Genomic DNA, 18,751 nt, shown 5'->3' on the forward strand with positions numbered 1-18,751 from the left:
AGCTTTTTTTGTACCTTGGAAATATATTTTAGACCTCAAGGATACACACACAGCTATAGGTCTGTAGCTATACAGAACAGGGCTTCAGCTACTGATCATTTTTATTATTATCAACGTAGCTGTTTCCTAAATACTTAGTCCATAAAAATGGCTATTACGCATGTTCTCAAAGCCCAATAACCTCTACAAGCTGCTTGTCCTATCTAAACAACAACAACAACAACAACAACAACAACAACAACAACAACAAGCGTTTTTTTGATAGTCTGGTTAACAGACTTATCAAAACAGTTAGGGATCAACTTTCTTCTTGATTAATTAATCCAGTTCAATCTAATCCAGTCTAATTTTAGCTATATTGAAGCAGCACTTCAATGTATCCATGAAATAAGCTCAAGCGATGTTTGCTATTGATTTCAATCTTGAAACCGGCTGCCAGGAATGCAGTGAGCACACCAAACATCCGGAGACAGATAGCTGATCGCTCAAATGAACTTAATTACTTCTGTCGTTGGCGTGAATGTGCCGTAGGACTGTACAGGACCTAAAAGTAGTATGTTTGAAGCATCATTAGGTACTCACCCTTTTGTGGGTATCCTTGTTGGTAGGGAAGTGTGTCCTGTTGGTGACAGTGTTGTCTGAGTTGCTGTAGTTCCCTTTGCTGATAGGCCAGTTCCTCTTCCTGTACAGCCAGGTCTTCTTGTAAACCTTGAAGCTCCACCTTCAGCTGCTGGTTATCGGTCTCCAGGTCAGCCAGAGCGCGGTCTTTGGTCTAATGGATCAGAGTGATGGGTTACCTTGTGCCGTTATACAGATTAAATCTGATATTCTGTACTCGTTTGTCATATTCCCACCTGTCCTTCCTCATGTAGCTGCTCAGCTCTCTCTGTGCTGGTGCTCAGACCTCGTTTCACCACATTCAGCTCCGCCTGCAGAGCCTGATGCTCTGCCCTCAGTGTGGCAAGCTCAGTCTCCCTCTGTCTTAAGGCAGCGTCTGCTTTAGCAAGAGTCTCCTCAGCGTGGGTCTGAGAAAACAACACATTCTTATTAGCGGCTGGCATCAATGTCGAACCTTTTCTTAGACACACTTCAACTTTTTCATTCATAGTTTTTCCTGGAAAAACGCCAACTAACGTTTACGCAAGAGCAGCGACAGATAACTTGCTTTGCAACGAGTACCACATGTTTTAGAGCTGATTCAGTCTTTCATGCCGACTGCACAACAACAACAACGGCTACATTTGCCAAAAACAACTCTAAACTTGTCAAAAACAGAGCGGACTGCAGCCTGACGAATGCATTACAGCCTCCAGGCTCTTTTTTCGACAACCACAACTTCTCCTTACCGCATCCTGCCAAAATAAGATGTAAAGAGATGAAAAATAAAGTCCATCAGAGCTTTAAAAAAAACAACAACAGCTAACAAAGATTTTCCTCCTGCTTCCTCATTTTAAATGTCACTTCCTCCGCGTTAGTAAGTTCTGCCATCTCAGGAGCGACGCCGCGGTGACGTGTTACGGCTGTTAACTATAACCAGATGTGGAGGTCTTGCCTGCAGTCGCTTGGTACAGCTGTACGCTAGCAGAAGGTATTTCCTGTGTGGACATGGGGCCTGTTGAAGCAGGTTTATCTATCACTTTTAAAACGCCAGCATGAGCCGAACAAAAAGACTTTTCAGTGTGCTTCAATCCAGAACCAGAACCAGTACTTTTAGACATCATTACAGTAGCTGTAATTAAAGGTCTGCTTTACTGCTGTATTCATAAACTAAATGTGCATTTCACATCTACCCTCAGGCAATTAGATCGTGCCTTAGATTCTTCTTTTCCAGATATGTAATTGTCTGTATTAAATGACTCATTCAATTGAGATGTGATTAAAAAAAGGTTGCACTCCTGCTTTTAAAACTGTAGCTTACACTCACCAGCACTTCCTTTTGAGCTTCTTCTTGACTGGACTCCCTCTCGTTGAGCTGAGCCGTCAGGTCCTGAATACAAGCTCTCATTGAAGCCACTTCCTGCCTGAGCCTCTCAATTTCCTCCTGGAGCTGGCCCTCCCTCCTCCTCAGCGCCTCACGTTCAGCATAGAGCTCTCCCTTCACGGTCTCGAGGGTTTTGATCTTTGTCCTCTCCTCGGCAACCAGTTCCTCCATGTCGACCATCTCGGCTCTGACCTCCTGGATTTGCCTCTCAAGAGTGAGGCTGGTTTCTCGGAGGAGTTCCATTTCTGTTTTCATATCCTGCTCCTTGGTTTTTAGAGTTTGGATCTCGCTCATGGTCTCCTGTTCTTTCTTTTGGAGTTCCATAAGCTGAGAGCTGAGGTTTGTGTTCTTCTCGTGCAGGGCGCTCATTTCTTCGGCTTGAATTTTGCAACCGTCCCTATCCTCTTCAGATAGTTTCCTCTTCTCCCTCTCCTCTTCTATCTGAGCTTTGACTTCATCGAGCTCTGCTTCTTTGTTGGTGAGGAGACCGTGGAGTTCATCTGCCCTCTCCCGCTCAGCTTTCAGCCTCTTTCCGAACTCCTCCCCGTGTCCTCTGTACTCTGCCTCCTGGGTGAGCAGTAATCGCTCCAGTCCTTCTTTCTCCGCCACCGCCGTCTCCAGCTGATTCTGAAGGGCCTTCAGACGAGATCGAATGGAACGGGACGATGCAGAGTGAGTAAGACTGAGCTCCTGCTTCAGGCTGTTTGGGCCTCCCCTCCTCTCTTGTTCCTGGATGGTATAGTGGCGAGGTTCGGGGCTGGGAGCCGGCGAGGGATTGATGCTGTCGCCATCCTGCGAGTCGCTCACTTCATGCAGGTTGGGGCCTAAAGTGGCGAGCTCTGCCTGCAGTGTGCTGATGACCTCATGTAGGCGCTCCTCTTCTTCCTGTTTGTCCTCACGTACTCTACCGATTTCGGACTGAAGGTGTTCCACCTGTGAGCGCAGATCCTCGAGCTCAGCCTCCAAAACCTGTTTGGCAGAAAGATCAAAACAATTTGTCGTAAACTATTGGACCTTCCAACGTGTCTGCGTGTAGTCGGTGTGCAGTTATTCTGACCTTGTTGTCTGCGGCATTCTCCAGCTCCTGTTCCAATCTCTGGATTTCATTGTTGAGGTGGTCGATCTCATGATTTTTCTCCTGGAGTAAAGCTGAGGGGAGGGTCTCTTCCTCTGGATCCTCCACCTCGCTTTGCTCGTCTTTCTCCTCCTTGAGAATGGTCAGAGCAGACACGTTCTCCTGCGAATAAAGAGACACATCAGTTGAATTTAAATGTTGATTTTTTGGGGAGAGAATGAAACAGAATCCAACAGAGTTTCTTGCTTTTCACTTTTACTTATAAAGCAGCTAAATAAAAATAAACAACATTTTGTGTGAGGACGAAGTAGTATTCACCTTCAGGGCAGCAATCTGTTCTTGGAGCTCATTAACATGAGCCGCATTCTGATTGGTCAGTAGCTCAAGCTGTAGTGTGAGATGTTTTAGTTCGACTTCTCTGATGTTCAAGTCCCTCTGCACGTTTTCTAGCTGGCCATGCAGAACCTCGACCTAAAATGAAAAAGACATGACTTATTCTCCGTCCTCCTGGTGGAGGTACACATTTGTGCCAAAAGGTGGCGGTGCAGCCAAATCGCGTCAAACAAAAAAAACACCACATCTTCACTACCATACACCCAGCTTTGCATAAACTCCTACAGACCTCTTGTTCTTTGCCGTGGAGGCTCTGCTGAGCAGTGTCCAGGGCATCTCTAAGCTCCTGGGTGGGGTCACGTGTGTTGTCGTGGTAACAGTGTCTCGTCTCATCCAGTTTGGACTGCAGGGCGGAGATCTGGAGCCTGTTCGAAAGCTGCTGCTGCTCCAGTGCCTGTTTATCCTGACGAAAATTAATGCATATGAGAAAATGAGCACTTGGGTTCACGTCTACATTTTTCAACTTTATGTACAGGACGGGGGTTAAATGTGCGTTTTCTCACTTGTGTGAGCTCCTGCTCTCTCAACTTCGCTCTGTGGAGCTCTTGTTCAAGTTGACCGACAGATCTGTTGCTCTCGCTGCTGTTGAGCAGCGCTTGCTCTAGCTCTCTGATTCGCCCGGCTAGCTTGTCGATCTCCTCGTTGCGCTCGGCAAGGTCGCGTTGGGCTTGCTGATTTGCTGCGAGCAAGGAGGCGTGGTCCTCCGTCTTGTCTTTGATGATAGCTTGGAGACTGTCCACCTGCAGAGACATAGAACACTTTGTGATGAAGTGCTTCTGGAGTTTTAGGCCAGCAGAAAGGGATTTGCAAGTGGAAAGCTACATGATTTGTAGATAAATAAGCCATTCCGGGTCTGCAGCCACTGATACTGAGCACTTAAGCCATTCCAGAGAGAAGTGACATGTAGGCGAAAGACAAATGAGGAGTGAAACAGAAGCAAATGGACGATGAAATGGGAATAAATGTACGACAGGCACATGAATCTACGGATGATTATGATCCACAATACACACCATGCAGAGCAATCAGAGGAGCTAAGGAGTACGCTACAGTTAGATTTCATACCTGCAGAACCAAGTCCTCAAACTACAGCAATCCGTTCGGCACAGGGATAAACACATGGCACAAGTCAGGCTCATTAGCAAACAAACAATGCATTCATCACTTCAACCTGTGACACACACTTCAGTAACTGGCTCACGATCCAATCAGCAAAAAAACCCAAAAACAAAAACACACACTGCAAACGCAATGCACTTTTACTTTATCTAGAAATCAGATCATTTTTTTAAAGATGTTGAGAAATGTTAGTAGTTGTTCTTAGTGTATACTTGCTATCAAATGCGTTGAGCTCACCCTGTGTCCTTTGTTATCCACACTGGCTGTCTGTCTGAGTTGGGCCTCCAGTCTTCGGATCTCCTGCTGGAACTCGTCTCGCTCGTGTTCGCGCTCCACAGCCTGCTCCTATACACACAATGAGAGAAATTACGTCAAAGAATGCCACTACATGAATTAAGCAGTAACATGAGAAAAAAAAAGTGGCACTCTTTATGAGAGATTACACCTGATTTTTCAAAACTCACCTCTATAAACTGCCGGTCGTGTTTCAGCTGTTTCTCGAGCGCTTGGACGCGCTGGCTGAGGTCTTCTGTGTGGGTCTTGTGGTGCTGCTCAGTCTCCAGGCCCTTTGTTTCCTGCTCGTCCAGCTCTCTCTCCAGGGCCCTGAGGCGCAGGGACAAAGTGCTGTGGTCCTTCTCTGCCTGGCGCTGCAAGTCCAGCCTATCCTGGGCCAAACGCTCCGTCTCTGCCAGCAGAGCTTGAAAAGGACAAGAGGAAGGTTAGGGCAGTTGTTTGGACGTAAACACACACACACGCGTACACACACAGAGAGGGATTTTAAAAAGCAGACAAGCCGTACATACTGTGCCTTTCCTCCTGAGGAGGCACTGAATGCATTCTCTTTCTGAACTGTGTTCAAAAAGTATAAAATGACACAACACTGCAAGAGCCTCCGCTACAAGCTACTGGCAATGGTAGTGTTACAAAACAGCAACCTCACACAGCACTGCAAATATACTGCACATTCATCCCCACCCCCTCATGACACACACTCATACTCCACTCTGACCCACAAACCTGTATCAGGATCTAAATTGAGCCAATGGCCTACGGAGAGAAGACACATCTGAGCAGAGACATTATATAAGTGTGTGTGGTCAAGTGCTCTAAAGAGGTCATGTGACATTTTATGTAGACAGGACGGATGATTTTCATGATTTTATAACTTGCTCCGCTCACCTTTCTCCCTCTCGCCCAGCCCGGCGGACAGATGCTCCTTCTGGCGCAGGAGAAGCGCGTGCTCCTCATTGAGCTCATGATGCTTCACTCTGAGGCTGTCCAGCTCCTTGTTGAGACCCTGCATCTGGTGCAGCTTCGCCTTCAGGCCCTCCAGCTCCTCCACTAGTCTCTCCTCTTGTGCCTCCTTCTGCTGCAGGGACTCCTCTAGGATTGCCTTCTCAGCCACGTAGCCATCCAGAAGCCCTGAACGTATCGTGCAAATCAAAAAAAGTTAGGCGAGATTCTTACTCTCAGCATCAGAAATGGCAGAGTCATGTTTAAAGTTCAGTGCAGGTGCATGGGCAGAGGAGCAAGACGTGTTAACAGTCAGTGGATTAACTACTGTAACTTGGCAGCGTGAAGCCGAGCAAACGAGGATACGCCGCTCACCTTCTGCCTTGTGGAGCTCCAGCTGGAGTTGACTCTTCAGCCTCGCCTCCTGATCGAGCTGCTCCAATAGGAGCTTGTGTTGGTCGAGGAGATGGGCGGAGTCTTCTCTGCCCTGAGAGAACTTTTCCTCCAGAGAAAGGTGGACATGGTGAGTCTGCTCCAGCTGTGAAAAAAAAAAAGTGAGAAACCCACCATTTATTAGAAAGTTAGCAACGCTATCAAAGTAGGAAAAAGCTATTTGAAAAGGCTCTTGTGTGTATTGTTGAGACATCAGTAGGTTTAGACATCCTCTACCTGTGTGTTGGCCTGGTTAAGCAGCTCCAAGAGTGTATCGACAGTGTGACGCAGCCTGCTGCAGGCGCTCAGAGCGGCTTCTTCTCCTCCGGGATTGAGCTGAGTGTCTGAAACCAGCAGGCTCTCACAGAGCTGGTGGGTCAGCTCGAGGTCATCTGAAGACAAGTCTGCAACTGAAATGCCTACAAAAGATAAAAAAATGAATCTAACCGTTTCATTCATCTCTAACAAAAACATGTGAGCCAGACTAAACCATAACATGCTGCTCGAGATGCTAACAAACCTGATTCCTGTGGGTCTTTGTTCCCCGCTGAGCTCCTCCGATGGTTCGTCTGCTCGGATGTTTTGGCTCTGGCGCTGATCTTTTGTCCAATCAGCTCTTCGGTTGCGATGGTGCCACGAATCATCTCAATCAAGACTTTCCTCAGCTTCTCATTGGCCTGGTCCAATTTACGTCTGGGGAAAAATACAAAAAGGTGACACATCAGACAAGCATACACCAAACAATGTAACAGTCCATTGAGTGACAAGAATATAATTTCCAGGTAAAAATAATAAATAATAGAAAAATGTATATTTTATGTCATGTCAGTCCACTGTAGTAGCACCTAGACTCATTCATCGTCATATTGGATGTGTTGTAATCCAAAGTTGCCACGTGCCATGTCGTAAATTTAACAGAAACAACCACAGTTCACCAGGTAACATTAACTAGCTACAAGCAGTATAAACTTGAAACACTTACCTTTCGTCTTTAGCCGTCTGTAAGTCATCAGTGAGCATCTTTAGAAGGTTTCCTCCCTCCTGACTCTCTCGCTCTCTTCGCTGGAGGAGAGTGTCTAAAGTCTCCATCTCCGCTCGCTTGCCGTTTAACTCGCCCTGCAGACAGCCGACCTCTGCTCGCAACTGGAAAAACGATGACACAGAGATAACTTGTTAATTCTTTAAACACACAAAAAAACAAAACTGACCCTCTCGCATTTGTGCTATTTAAACAAACAAAAACACCCATGTGAGCAACTGAAAAACAAATGTTTACCGCCTAGTTATGGCAAGAAGTTCAGACCACTGACATCCTATCAGTGCCAAGAGCATGACAAAAGCAGAAGGCACGTTATCAAAACCAGATGCTGACAGGCAGAGAGAGCCGCCTAATCCAGAGACAACAAAAACACTACAATTACCAACTCAATACATCGGTTACAGGACAAAAAACTCATTCCCCTTCCTCTGAAACTGCACTAAAGCATACATAAACGCACATACTGACTGTAATCATCTGGCATCCTTGGCGGAGGTACTGCGGTTAAGTCAGGCCAAGTCGGTTTCAGGATTGAGGAGAGCCTGTAAATCCCTGCTCCTCCGAAGAGTCTTTATCAAAGTTTTCTTCCAGGTCCGCAATGATTTGTCTCGTTCCTCGAGCCCTTCATTCTCCCCTCTCGCCTTTCACCACATCTTCCCTCTCTTTTTCCCTCTCTCCCTCCCATCAAACACGTCTGATGCAGCCACCTGGCTTGACAAAACAATGGTGTTGCCCTGACAACAGTGGCCTCCCAACCTCTTTTAAGCTCTCGGCTAACCTCATGGGTGTGTGTGTGTGTGTGTGTGTGTGTGTGTGTGTGTGTGTGTGTGTGCGTGCGTTAATATCTCACTACAAAGCAGGTGCCATGGAAACAAAATGTAAACATATGGCACACTTATGCCAATTGCGGTTTATTATTATTTTAATTAGTGAGAAGCAGCAGAAATCACAACTTCTTTTGGATTTAGGGAATATACAAGTAACGACAACCTTGTTAGTAACCACGGGGGAATAACAAACAATGAAACATAAAAGTTTCAGTATGCTTCACATCTCCCCAACAACCAAAATGAAACTTTTGTTTATAACCTGCCCTGTTATAAATCACTGGAGTGAATAAACATGAACAGAAAGAGACAAATGTGTATGAGTGCATGTTGCTATGCAACCGTTTACAGATTCTGCCAACTGTATATTTACATTACATGATTAATCCGCCAATTGTTGTCTCCAATTAATCTTTCGGTGTACAAAAATATCAGTACAGCCATATATAAATGTCTTGTCTTTGACAGTCCACACCCATGAGAGGTCACATAAAACTCCAAAATTAAGAAGCTGGAATTTTTATTTATTTATTTTTTTGCTCTGAAAAAGATTAACTCCAAAGAAACTACACGGTTTAAACAACAGTGACTTATGCCGTCACATTAACAGTTCTGTTCTCTTGTTAAAAAGACGACTAAAAACTAAATTTGGAAAAAGTGTAAAATGTATATTGGCCCTAAACACTCTTCTTTTGGTAGTTTTTGTGTTAAATTTAAACACGCCATGAGTGAGTATTTTTATCAAGCAATGAAAACCGTGTAAAGCGATGATGTGATTGCAAATAAAGAAAAAAAAAAAGATGAATCCTTTATTTATCCGTTGATCAACTAAACTATTAATCATTTTGATTCTGCCGACTTCAACCAAGACAGCAACAACAACGACACACAAAAACACCAGATTTAGCGTGCTGGGTCACTGTTATGATAATCTCTTTAATAGGATGTAATCCTGTGTGAGGAAAATCTAGCCTATGGATGCCATATTTTTCCCCTCATTCTTAATTCCCAACCCCCTTGTTTTCTACTGCTGTTCAGTTTCTACTGCAATATTTATTAATCTCAGTGATTCTGAATCAGAACACACAGGACGCAACACATTTAACCTTTTCATTTTCATGAACATAATGTAGAACCTGTAAAAACAAGAGACTAGGCAGGATTTTTATGTGTGCGTGTGTGTACGTGTTCAGTACCTGGGCCACCACAGCATCAAGCTGCTGCAGTTGAGCAGTGAGCTGGCTCATTTTGCCCGTGTAGCTCCGCTCCTTCTCCTCCTGTTCAGATGTGAAGCTCCGCCTCAGGTTCTCAAGCTCCGCCTGCTTCTGCTCCTCAAACTCCGTCTTCAAAAAAGAAGGAGAGATTGGTACATAAATTTTTTTTAAATGCAGATCAGTCTTAAAAAGCTGCACAGTCGTGCAGGTTTCTTTGTTCTTCAGCTGAAGAGATCTCAAAAATGTGCCTTCTGCATCAGAGGATAAAAAGCTTAGAACCGTCCATTTAGCCACTTTTTCAGATGGCAGCCACACAGACACATGCACAGCTCAGCAGACTCAGAGAACAGAGACAGACGGACAAGAGCACGTCTCTATATATGATGGTGGGATTATGTGGAAACTGGGTTTGAATAAAGCTCCAGTGGGACAGATTCCAGAGGAAAGAGCTATCCTTAGGAACGAACTGGTGCAGCTGGAGCTTAGAGAAGGCAATGCCACCACACACACACACGACAGCTCTTAATAATCCAGTTGAGTTATTACATAACGACGATTCAAACTGGCATGATGGGAAAGATCATTGTCATATTTTGTTACATAAAACTAATGATTATATTCAGGCAATATGGCTGCCTCATCACTGCAAAGCATCTTTTTTTTTACCTTCAGTTGATTGATTCTGTCCTGTAGTCTCTCCTCTGATTGGACTTTGAGGAGCTCCACCTCTTCCATGAAGTGCTGCCGCTGCCTCGACGACTCCTCTTCACGCTCCCTGCGACATGCCTCCAATTCTCGCGCAGAGACACCTCTCAACTCCTACAGCAGGAACACGTCAGGGATTTGTTAAATCACACCAAAACTATGCATGCTAAACTTGCTCACATTCGTAGTGCTTCTCAATAATACTCTGTGCCTCGAAACACAAATTCATCATTGTAAAGGATGAACAATAACTGTAATCACTGCTCTAATGCACTGTCGAAGAACTCCAGCATGTTAAATAAAGATTCACACACACACAAACCTGTAGCTGAAGTTGGTGCTGTTCGATGAGTTGCTCTTTGTCAGCAGCGTAGGTATGTGAGAGCTCCTGAAGAGCGGTGCTGTGTTGTTGCTCGAGCTCTAAAACCTGAAGAAACACACACAGTTAGAAACAACATCAAAGTGGAGAAAGCTGAATTAAAACAGACAAAATAAACAGTTTACCACTTAACTCATTAATAAAAGAAAAAAATTTATGAAATAATCTGCAGCGACAGACTAACCATTTACAACTAAAACTGACTTTCATGGTTGCATTCAAGGAAATCGTTCGTGAATGATTCAAATCTGAATGTATAAATATAATGCATACTTAATCAGTGGGATTATGATATTGGTTTTTTTGTCTCTGATTATTAAAAACTAATGTCACCAAAACACATTTCCCCATTTGTCAGGATACAGAATTCAAAGTCTGTTACATGTGCTGAGGTTGCACTAACGTTATAAACAAACTTCATATGAAGACGCTTTTTAAGAGGTCAATGAACCAAGGTAATGTAGGAATAACTGTATGCACCTGCTTCTTCAGGGTCTCCAGGGCTCTGCAGTGTTCAGTATCTAAGGCCTCTTTTTGAGCAGCCAGCTCCGTCTGTAAGAGGGAAAACAAAATCAGTACTAGTTGGCAGTTACCTGCGCTAGCTTCTTATTGGTCGAATGATAACGTCACGACTGTACGCCAGATGTTAGTCAGAGAGAGTCTCTCTCACCTTGTGAACGTGGCTGAGCTCTGCTGCCATGGCACTAAACTTCTCGATGTGCATCTGAGCGAGCTCTTTCCTCAGATCCTCCCTGATGGACGCCTGCTCTGAGGCGTGGCGCTCCGTTAACTGCTTATGTTCCGACTTCTGACGATTCAGGTTTTGGCGATGCCGCTCTTCAAGGTGCTCCACCTCATCGCGCAGCACCTGAGATAAAAAGGATGGATTCAAAAAGTACTTACAAACTGAGAAACCATAAACAGCGTCAAAGATATAGTGTCAATACTTTTGTTAGCGATGTTTGAGTTTCTTTATTTTTAACAATCTGCGTCCTTACTTGCACTTCCTTCAGGTATGTGGCTTCCAGAGTGTCCATATTACCCAGCATCCTCTTTTCCAGTTCATCCCGCTCTTCCTGGTGTTTGCGAGCTAACTCGGCTTCCAAAGCCTCCAACCGAGCCTGACTGGTCTCAAAGTCTGCCTTTCGTTTGGAAGCAACAGCTGCTTCCACGGCAACAAGCTCAGCGTTGTGTTTGGATTCCAGCTCAACGGCCATGGCTGCAAGCTGATCTCTGTGACTGGCACCGAGTGAATCTAGTTGTGCTTTGTGTTTGGCATCGAGTGTGTCCATCTCTTTGGCGTGTTTGTTCAGTAGTGTCGCTCTCTCATGTTCCAGCTTAGTTTGATGTTTGTTCTTCAGCTCTGCCAGACAGGTTTCATATTTGTGGGCCAAACTCTGCTCCAATGCTGCTTTTTCTTCTTGGAACCTGATCAGACACAAAACAAAAAAAATAACTTTTTCAAGCGTCCTTGAGATGAAACTGGAGCAGTTTAAGGAAAACCATGATGGCAGCACTGTGGCAGAAATTTTGGCATGGCTCAACAACTTCTATATTATTGAGGCGTGTCCAGAAATTAGTCGATCAACAGCAAACTAACCCACAACCCATGTGATCAGCTAATCATTTCTTACACGTTAGATTTGCTGATTTTCTTCGCTTTAATGTCAATTAAATACCTTAACATAAAACAATAGATTTATGTGTTAAATTAAATAAATTAATAATACAAATGATTAGTAGTTGAAGCCCTAATTATCTACCTGCATAAACAATTGATCTCCAACTACAATTAGATGCTTAGCCTTGATATAACTCACCTCTCCTGGGCTTGCTGCAGCCGCTCCTCGCCCTGCTCCTGCAGGAGAGCAGTAAGCTGCTTGATTTCAGTTGTCATGCAGCTCTTTGCTGTTTGCAACTCGCTGTCATATTGGGCCTCCAGTCTCTGCTTCACTATTAAGACCTGGGGGCCTAAAAGACAAACATGTTACAAGCTGAAGAAGAAGCACAACTTGAATGTATTCCATTTCCAGAACCTCTAATGTGAATGGAAACCATAACGAACAGTCGAAAATGATCTTACTGTCATCGTTGTCTAGTGACGTCTGTAGAGACTTTAACTTCTCCTTCTCCTCGTCAAGTGCTTTTTCAAGGCGCGTCCTCTCCTCCTCTGACTCCCTGTCAATGTCTGACCTCAGGGCAGAGAGCTCGGCTTCATGCTTCTCTTGTAGTTCCTCTCTCAGCCTCCTCGTCTCCTCATGCACGGTCTCCCTCGCCTGTTTCAGAGCTTCCTCAAGAGAAGCAAGCTCCACGGCAAACTCCCGTTTCAACTGTAGGAGTTGAACACATACATAAGTCACTCTGAAATTCCCACAGTGAGTCGTTAAATCTGGGTTTCTGTTTATTCATCAGTACATTTTTACTTCATTAATATGCAGGATTATAATGTGACCGTGTACCTTCTGTGTGTTCATTTGCATTTCTGCCTCATGTTGTTTACTTAAGGCAGCCAGTCTGTTCTCCAGGGTGTCGATGATGGTCATCCTGGTCTGCAGCTCTTCAGTATGACACCACATTCTCTGCTCCACCTCCACCTAATAAAAATAAAAATAAAAAAAAAAAAAAAGGACCATAATTATGCATTTTATTACACCCCATAAATTCAGTGTGTCATTTCTTGCATAGATTATGAGATCATCTTTTCTCACCTCAACCTGCCTTGCTGCCTCCAAACGAACTCTGGTAAGCTCTGTGAAAAAAATACATTTGAGGAGTTATTTAACTTAAATAGCAACTTCTGAATACCAGGCAGCATGTATGTGTATTTTATAATATGTATGTGAGACGTACCTTGTAAGTGACGGTCAGAAAGTTTGGCTCGGAGTTGCTCCAGCTCCAGCGCATGACGGGTCTTCATCTCCTGCAGCTCTTCGTAGTAGTGGTCAGTGAGGTCTGAGTGCACCTAATGCACAAAAAGGATATAAAGACAAGTACATACGTCAGTACACTCCTTCAGATCTGCTTGTTAGACAGTCAAGTAGCAGCTACTTCTGAATAAAGATATGTGACCCTAAGGGAACTGTGTGCAGAGAACCTCTCTCATATTAGCTTCTTACTCTGTTGGTGTGGAAATGGAGACAATAAAGAATGAAGGACAGAGTTTGTGTCTGACCTGTCGCAGCTCCTCCTTAAAGGAAAAATCCATAGAAGATCGCAGATTGTCAATCTCCACTGTGTGCTTCTCCTCCAGCTGAAGGCGCAAACTGTCAAGCACTTCCTGGATGGGACATAACATGATGTGCTTAGAGATCACAAAACTAATGTAGCTGAAGTATCCAGAGAAGTGAACACCACTTTTATAAAAACCTGCTCTTTAAAACGCTTTGCACATTTCATTTCTTCACATGTGCGCACCTCGTGTTTCACCAGTTTGAGGCCAGCGTCAGAAAGCACATGATCCTTCTCCTCTTCGGTTTGGCCTTGAGATATGAAACTGAAACCGTAGAGACAGATATTAAAAATAAAAAGTATCCCAAGTTTGCAATACAATAATCTGGTCTTGCATGCAGACCTACCTGTCATCTGTGGTTTTCAACACAGATTCCTCCAAAGCTCCTTCCACCAGCCTCAGCTGGAGCAGAGCAATTTCCTCTCTGTAGTTCTCCTCTGCTACTCTTAATCGCTGCTCAAAGTACCTAAAGAAGGATGAAGATACAGCACAGTGAAAAGGTCAAACATGGACAAACAATGGAGACTTCTGTGAGAACGAATGCACCATTAAATGTGACTCTCATACCTCCTCAGGCCTTCCAGCTCAGCCTCATTCTGCTCTTTGATTTCCCGTTTTTGATCATTAAACTCCGTCTTCAGGCGCTCAATGTCATCAACACGGGATGAGCGAGCGATCAGCTGTTCCTTCAGCTCTGTGAGAAAATAAGTAGACAACGGTAAGAACACAGTAACTGGAAGTCTTACAGTTTTTGTGTGTCATCACGTCACAGAAAACAACTGTTATTAATAACCTCACTTTATATCTATATAATACAGCATTGTTAACCACACATCAGGCTGGTGAAGCTGCCTCACCTCCCAACTCTTGACGGCTGGTCCTCATGCTCTCCAGCTGGGCCCACAGCTGACCTACTTCTTGTTCTGAGCTCTGCTTTAGCAGAGTCTTCTCCTCCTGTAGGCGCAAAACCTGGTTCACAGAGACAGTTTTGTAAGTTTTCTATTGTTGTTGGACTGATGCAAGATGAAAAAAACTAAAATATATAAAGTTGTGCTGATCAAAGGCCTGTGTACTGAAATGAGAAATACAACTTGGCTACATTTAAATGTGTTTGAGTGAACTCGCCTCTTGCTGCAGCTGCCGTTCCTTTTCCTCTAGGTGGAGTGCTTGCTGCTCTCTCTCTTGCAGCAATGCCTTGTGAGTAGAGACCAACTCCTCCAGAGCACCTGAACAGCATTCATAACAAAGTGAGCAAAGCGAGAACAATGTATATAAACTAGCACATGAAATAAATGAAACGCACATTGTGTATCTCAGTGACCATTAAATTGAAATTAATTGAGCTCTACTAAACTTGCTCTATAACTACTGTCAGCCAGTCTGCATGATTGTTTATTGTATCTTATATCGTATTTTGATGCAGAAGATAGATGTTAAAAAGATATCATTACTAAAATAATGAATTTAGAGGAATGTTCAGTCTTAGTGAGAGTATGTAACTCACAAGCTGCTGCATCTCTGTCAGCAAAGGCTTGTCTCAGCTCCTCCTCTAGTTTCTGGTTCTGCTCCTTAGCGGAGGTCTGGAGTTCCACCAGCCTGGCCTGTGACTCATGTAACTCTGACAGAGCTGCCTGGGCTTCAGTAAGAGCTTCGTTGGTCTCGGTGAGGGAGGCTTGAGTGTTGGCGAGCTCTGCCTGAGTGGCAGTGAGGCTGTTTTGGGTCTCTGACAGGGATGTTTGGAGGTTTGACTGGGTGGTCTCAGCGTCCTTTTCCCACTGTGACCTTAGAGCCTGAAAAAAACAGAAGACCAAGATGAATTGAATATAGTATAACTTCCAAAATATACAATGAATTGGCAGTATGGATATTTAAATAGCTTCAATTAGCCTTTCAACATTTATATAACATTTTTCATAAAGCTTGACCTGTATCTCTTTGGCCTGCTTTTCCTCCGTGGCAGCTCTCTCCTGAGCAACAGAAGTCTCCCACTGCTGCTTCAACTCATCTGAACATATATATGAAAAGATTCACCCACGTCAGAGAATTTGAAGGTTAGTTCTGTCATTGTGTTCTACTTTGTCCTGAACGAGTTTCTAAAGAATGAGAGTGACTCACCCACATCCATAATCGCACACAAGTTGAGTGCACCTGAGGCACACATTATAAAGAACAATGACTGAGCGACTGAAAAGCACTCACTCATCTCTTGTCGGTGCTGCTCCTGGTTCTGCTGTCTCATCTGATCCAGTTCTGACTGGTGTTGGGCCTGCAGGAGTGCACTTTCCTGGGCAAATGAGTCCCTCATGGAGGCCTGGACCTTGGTGAGAGCGGACTCCTGCTCCAGCTGGGATGTGTGGACATTCATCAGGTTCAAACGCAAGGCCTCAAGCTCGCTGGTCTTTTGTACCTAAAGGAAAGGAAAGGATAGTTTGTGTGAGAACATTTCCTGAGTCCACTGGTGACTGGGGTTGTGTGTTACACTCTTACTCTCATAACAATTTATAACAATTCAATTCATGAATTGCAGCATGCCGTGGTTGAAGATGTCCACATAAACATATGTAGTATACCAGTGCCTGCTGCAGTTCAGCCTGGTGGGCAGCCTCCATGCTCTCCCTGAGCTGATTAAGATCCTCATTGTGTTTGGCAGTCAGCTCTGAAACCATCCGCTCATGCTCACGCTCAGTCACCTGAGGGGAAGACAGAGCGGGACACATGAGAAGTGTCATAAGTTAGCGACAGTAGATTGAACTGTTATGTGTCTTACTGAGAGTGAAGTATGATACCTGTTTGATTAGGCTGATCTGTCTCTTCTGTTCTTCTTCCATAACGGCGTGCTGCTTCAGCAGTTCTGATTCCAGGAGAGTGTTCAACTCAGAAATCTAGGAATTTACGCACAAATATATCAATGAAACAGACTACAAGGGCATAGGAGCGCAAGGTGGAGTGTTGAACACCTTTTATTTTTTAAACGACAAATATTTAATCTACATCTGGACACCAATTATGTGTTTTTAGCCCACCATGTCAGCGCGGCAGCTCATGAGAAACAAGTAAAAAATATTGAATTAAATAAATATATAATACACAGGGCCCTGTGAACATTAGATTAACTTATACTAAATGAATGCCATCCTAACTATGTCAAATCAGCATCCTTTAGTTAGTCCCACCTCTTGTTGATGTTTCTCCATCAGGTCTTTCGTCTCCTGCTGGTGAGAGGTCTCAAGCCTTTCTGTAGCCTCCTCAACAGCCACGACCTGCTTCTCCAGGAGAGCCTTCAACTCCTCCTCCCTCTCCCTCTTCAGTTCCTCCAGGTCGTGCCTCACGTCAAGGAGTTCTTTATCCTTCTCCTGTCTCTCTTCTTCCCATTTCTCCTTCTCTTCATCCAACTGTTCAAAGTGATTTTATACATTATGTTAAAGTCTTAAAGGAGTGTATAAATAAATGAGCTATAATATTATCACACTCACCTCAACATCCTTGGCTTTCAGCAGGTTCTCAAACTGCTCCAGTTCCTCCTCTAAGACTTGTTCCATTTTTTTAATCCGTTCGTCCATCTCCTCTTCTTTTCTCCTGTGCTCGTCCTTCTCCTGCACCGACTGGGCTTGGGCCTCCTCCAGGTTGGTCAGGTTCTGTCTCAGGCAGACGATCTGCGATTCCAGTTCGTTCTTCTCTTTTTCGGCACTGTCCAGACGGCCTTGGCTCTTCTCCAGCTCTTCCTGCAGTCTTCCTACCTCCGTTTGAACACTCAGAACCTGTGCACGAGTAGTTTCGAGCTCCTTTGAGGTTTCGTCCAGCTCCATAGTCCTTTGACATAGCAGGGCTGCTGTGGTTTTATGCGTCGTCTTTGTCTCTTCTAGCTCCGACTCAAGAAGTTCACAATGAGCCTGGAGAAAGGAAGAAAAGAAAATCCTTTTAGCCTTTTGTACATTATACTCATTGCCTCTTTATCTGAATCCATTAAGCACAAACATATCGCTGCTGCTGCTGGGTAGGTGAATTACCACCCATTTAAATCGAGTTGGGTGAAAGAAAATGCGTGCACTAGCATGTTTATATTCCTATTAAAGTGCTAACACAAACCCACTCTTTATACTAGTATACCTGCAGTGTTTGCAACTGGTTGTCATCTCTGAGCTCTGGGCTCTGTTTGGCAGATTGCGAATCCTGCTTTATCTCCTGCAGAGACAATTCCAGCAGCTCCTGCTGTTTTTGATGAGACAGGAGTGCAGCCTCCTTTTCCTTCTCATTTTTTAGCTCCCGCACCAGTTTATCTCTGTCCTCCGATGGAGAGGTAGCGGAGACCAGCAGGCAGGTTTCAGCAGCATCATTTCCCATCAACATCACTGCGGTCTCCTTTTCTCTTTCTTCCATTAAGGCACTGAGTTTGTTCTTCAGGTTGTCTTGTTCGTGGACTCTCAAGTTTATTTCCTCCTCTACCTGTCTCCTCTTCTCCTTCTCCTCTTCAAGTTCCCAGAGAGCTTGCCTGAGCTCTTCTGTTACTTGGGCCCACCTAATCATACAAAGATAGTTCGAAAAAGAAAAGTTCTGAGCAGGGAATAAGACTGTTTTAGATAAAATAACCTCTGGATTAAACATATTCACGTTATCAAAAAGCAGCGGTAATTAGACTTTTGTATGGTGCAAATATAAAACATAACATAAGAGCTGCAAAGAAAAGGATCTGGAAACAATCCACATGCCCTAATTAACTTCATTACTGTACCTGCTCCTGGCCTCCTCCAGCTCTTCAGCACTCTTGATGACTTCCTCTCTTAGCACATTCAAGTCCCTGTCCTTGAGAGACAGCTCCTCGCGGAGCTCCCCGCACTGCTGGTTCAGCAGCTCCTTTTCCAGGTCCGTCTCCTCAAACTGCTGCTCGGACAGTTTACTCATCTCCAGCTCCCCAGGAGTGGAGCTGTGAAGCCACCGAGATGGAGACTCAGCGTTGGAACCATCAGCCAGTGGGATGCCAGGGGAGCAGCGAGGGCTAGAGCTGTTGTGGAGGTTTTCTTCAGGGAAACGATTTGAAATTGATAACAGAGGCTCATCTCCCAATATTTCACTGTTCAGTTCAAAACTGTGAAGAGAGGCACAGAGACAAATTAGGGGATTCAACTAG

General features: G+C 44.5%; 1 protein-coding gene across 7 annotated transcripts in view; it reads right to left on the minus strand.

Moving 5' to 3' along the window:
• pcnt (pericentrin) overlaps positions 1-18,751 on the minus strand; it is a 34,074-nt gene that overhangs the window by 8,969 nt on the left and 6,354 nt on the right. For 6 of the 7 annotated variants that reach the window (XM_027274500.1, XM_027274498.1, XM_027274499.1 and 3 more), the window contains exons 6-46: positions 18,356-18,709; positions 17,734-18,142; positions 17,100-17,516; positions 16,800-17,018; positions 16,413-16,508; positions 16,197-16,316; positions 15,826-16,033; positions 15,552-15,631; positions 15,131-15,416; positions 14,752-14,852; positions 14,484-14,595; positions 14,194-14,320; positions 13,973-14,092; positions 13,812-13,890; positions 13,570-13,674; positions 13,248-13,359; positions 13,106-13,146; positions 12,857-12,991; positions 12,481-12,727; positions 12,218-12,368; positions 11,396-11,825; positions 11,068-11,265; positions 10,878-10,949; positions 10,341-10,445; positions 9,980-10,132; positions 9,296-9,442; positions 7,216-7,376; positions 6,754-6,926; positions 6,471-6,652; positions 6,177-6,339; positions 5,748-5,990; positions 5,033-5,265; positions 4,806-4,913; positions 4,515-4,535; positions 3,953-4,189; positions 3,679-3,852; positions 3,375-3,527; positions 3,039-3,218; positions 1,925-2,950; positions 855-1,025; positions 583-772 (exon numbers count right to left, since the gene is read on the minus strand). In XM_027274500.1, coding sequence (XP_027130301.1) covers positions 583-772; positions 855-1,025; positions 1,925-2,950; positions 3,039-3,218; positions 3,375-3,527; positions 3,679-3,852; positions 3,953-4,189; positions 4,515-4,535; positions 4,806-4,913; positions 5,033-5,265; positions 5,748-5,990; positions 6,177-6,339; positions 6,471-6,652; positions 6,754-6,926; positions 7,216-7,376; positions 9,296-9,442; positions 9,980-10,132; positions 10,341-10,445; positions 10,878-10,949; positions 11,068-11,265; positions 11,396-11,825; positions 12,218-12,368; positions 12,481-12,727; positions 12,857-12,991; positions 13,106-13,146; positions 13,248-13,359; positions 13,570-13,674; positions 13,812-13,890; positions 13,973-14,092; positions 14,194-14,320; positions 14,484-14,595; positions 14,752-14,852; positions 15,131-15,416; positions 15,552-15,631; positions 15,826-16,033; positions 16,197-16,316; positions 16,413-16,508; positions 16,800-17,018; positions 17,100-17,516; positions 17,734-18,142; positions 18,356-18,709 — 8,039 coding nt within the window. The remainder of the gene's footprint in view (positions 1-582; positions 773-854; positions 1,026-1,924; positions 2,951-3,038; positions 3,219-3,374; positions 3,528-3,678; positions 3,853-3,952; positions 4,190-4,514; positions 4,536-4,805; positions 4,914-5,032; positions 5,266-5,747; positions 5,991-6,176; positions 6,340-6,470; positions 6,653-6,753; positions 6,927-7,215; positions 7,377-9,295; positions 9,443-9,979; positions 10,133-10,340; positions 10,446-10,877; positions 10,950-11,067; positions 11,266-11,395; positions 11,826-12,217; positions 12,369-12,480; positions 12,728-12,856; positions 12,992-13,105; positions 13,147-13,247; positions 13,360-13,569; positions 13,675-13,811; positions 13,891-13,972; positions 14,093-14,193; positions 14,321-14,483; positions 14,596-14,751; positions 14,853-15,130; positions 15,417-15,551; positions 15,632-15,825; positions 16,034-16,196; positions 16,317-16,412; positions 16,509-16,799; positions 17,019-17,099; positions 17,517-17,733; positions 18,143-18,355; positions 18,710-18,751) is intronic. The other variant, XM_027274501.1, reaches the window with a different exon arrangement.

This window comes from Larimichthys crocea, chromosome XXIV (genome assembly GCF_000972845.2).
Source record: "Larimichthys crocea isolate SSNF chromosome XXIV, L_crocea_2.0, whole genome shotgun sequence".
In the NCBI taxonomy this organism is placed as follows: domain Eukaryota; kingdom Metazoa; phylum Chordata; class Actinopteri; family Sciaenidae; genus Larimichthys; species Larimichthys crocea.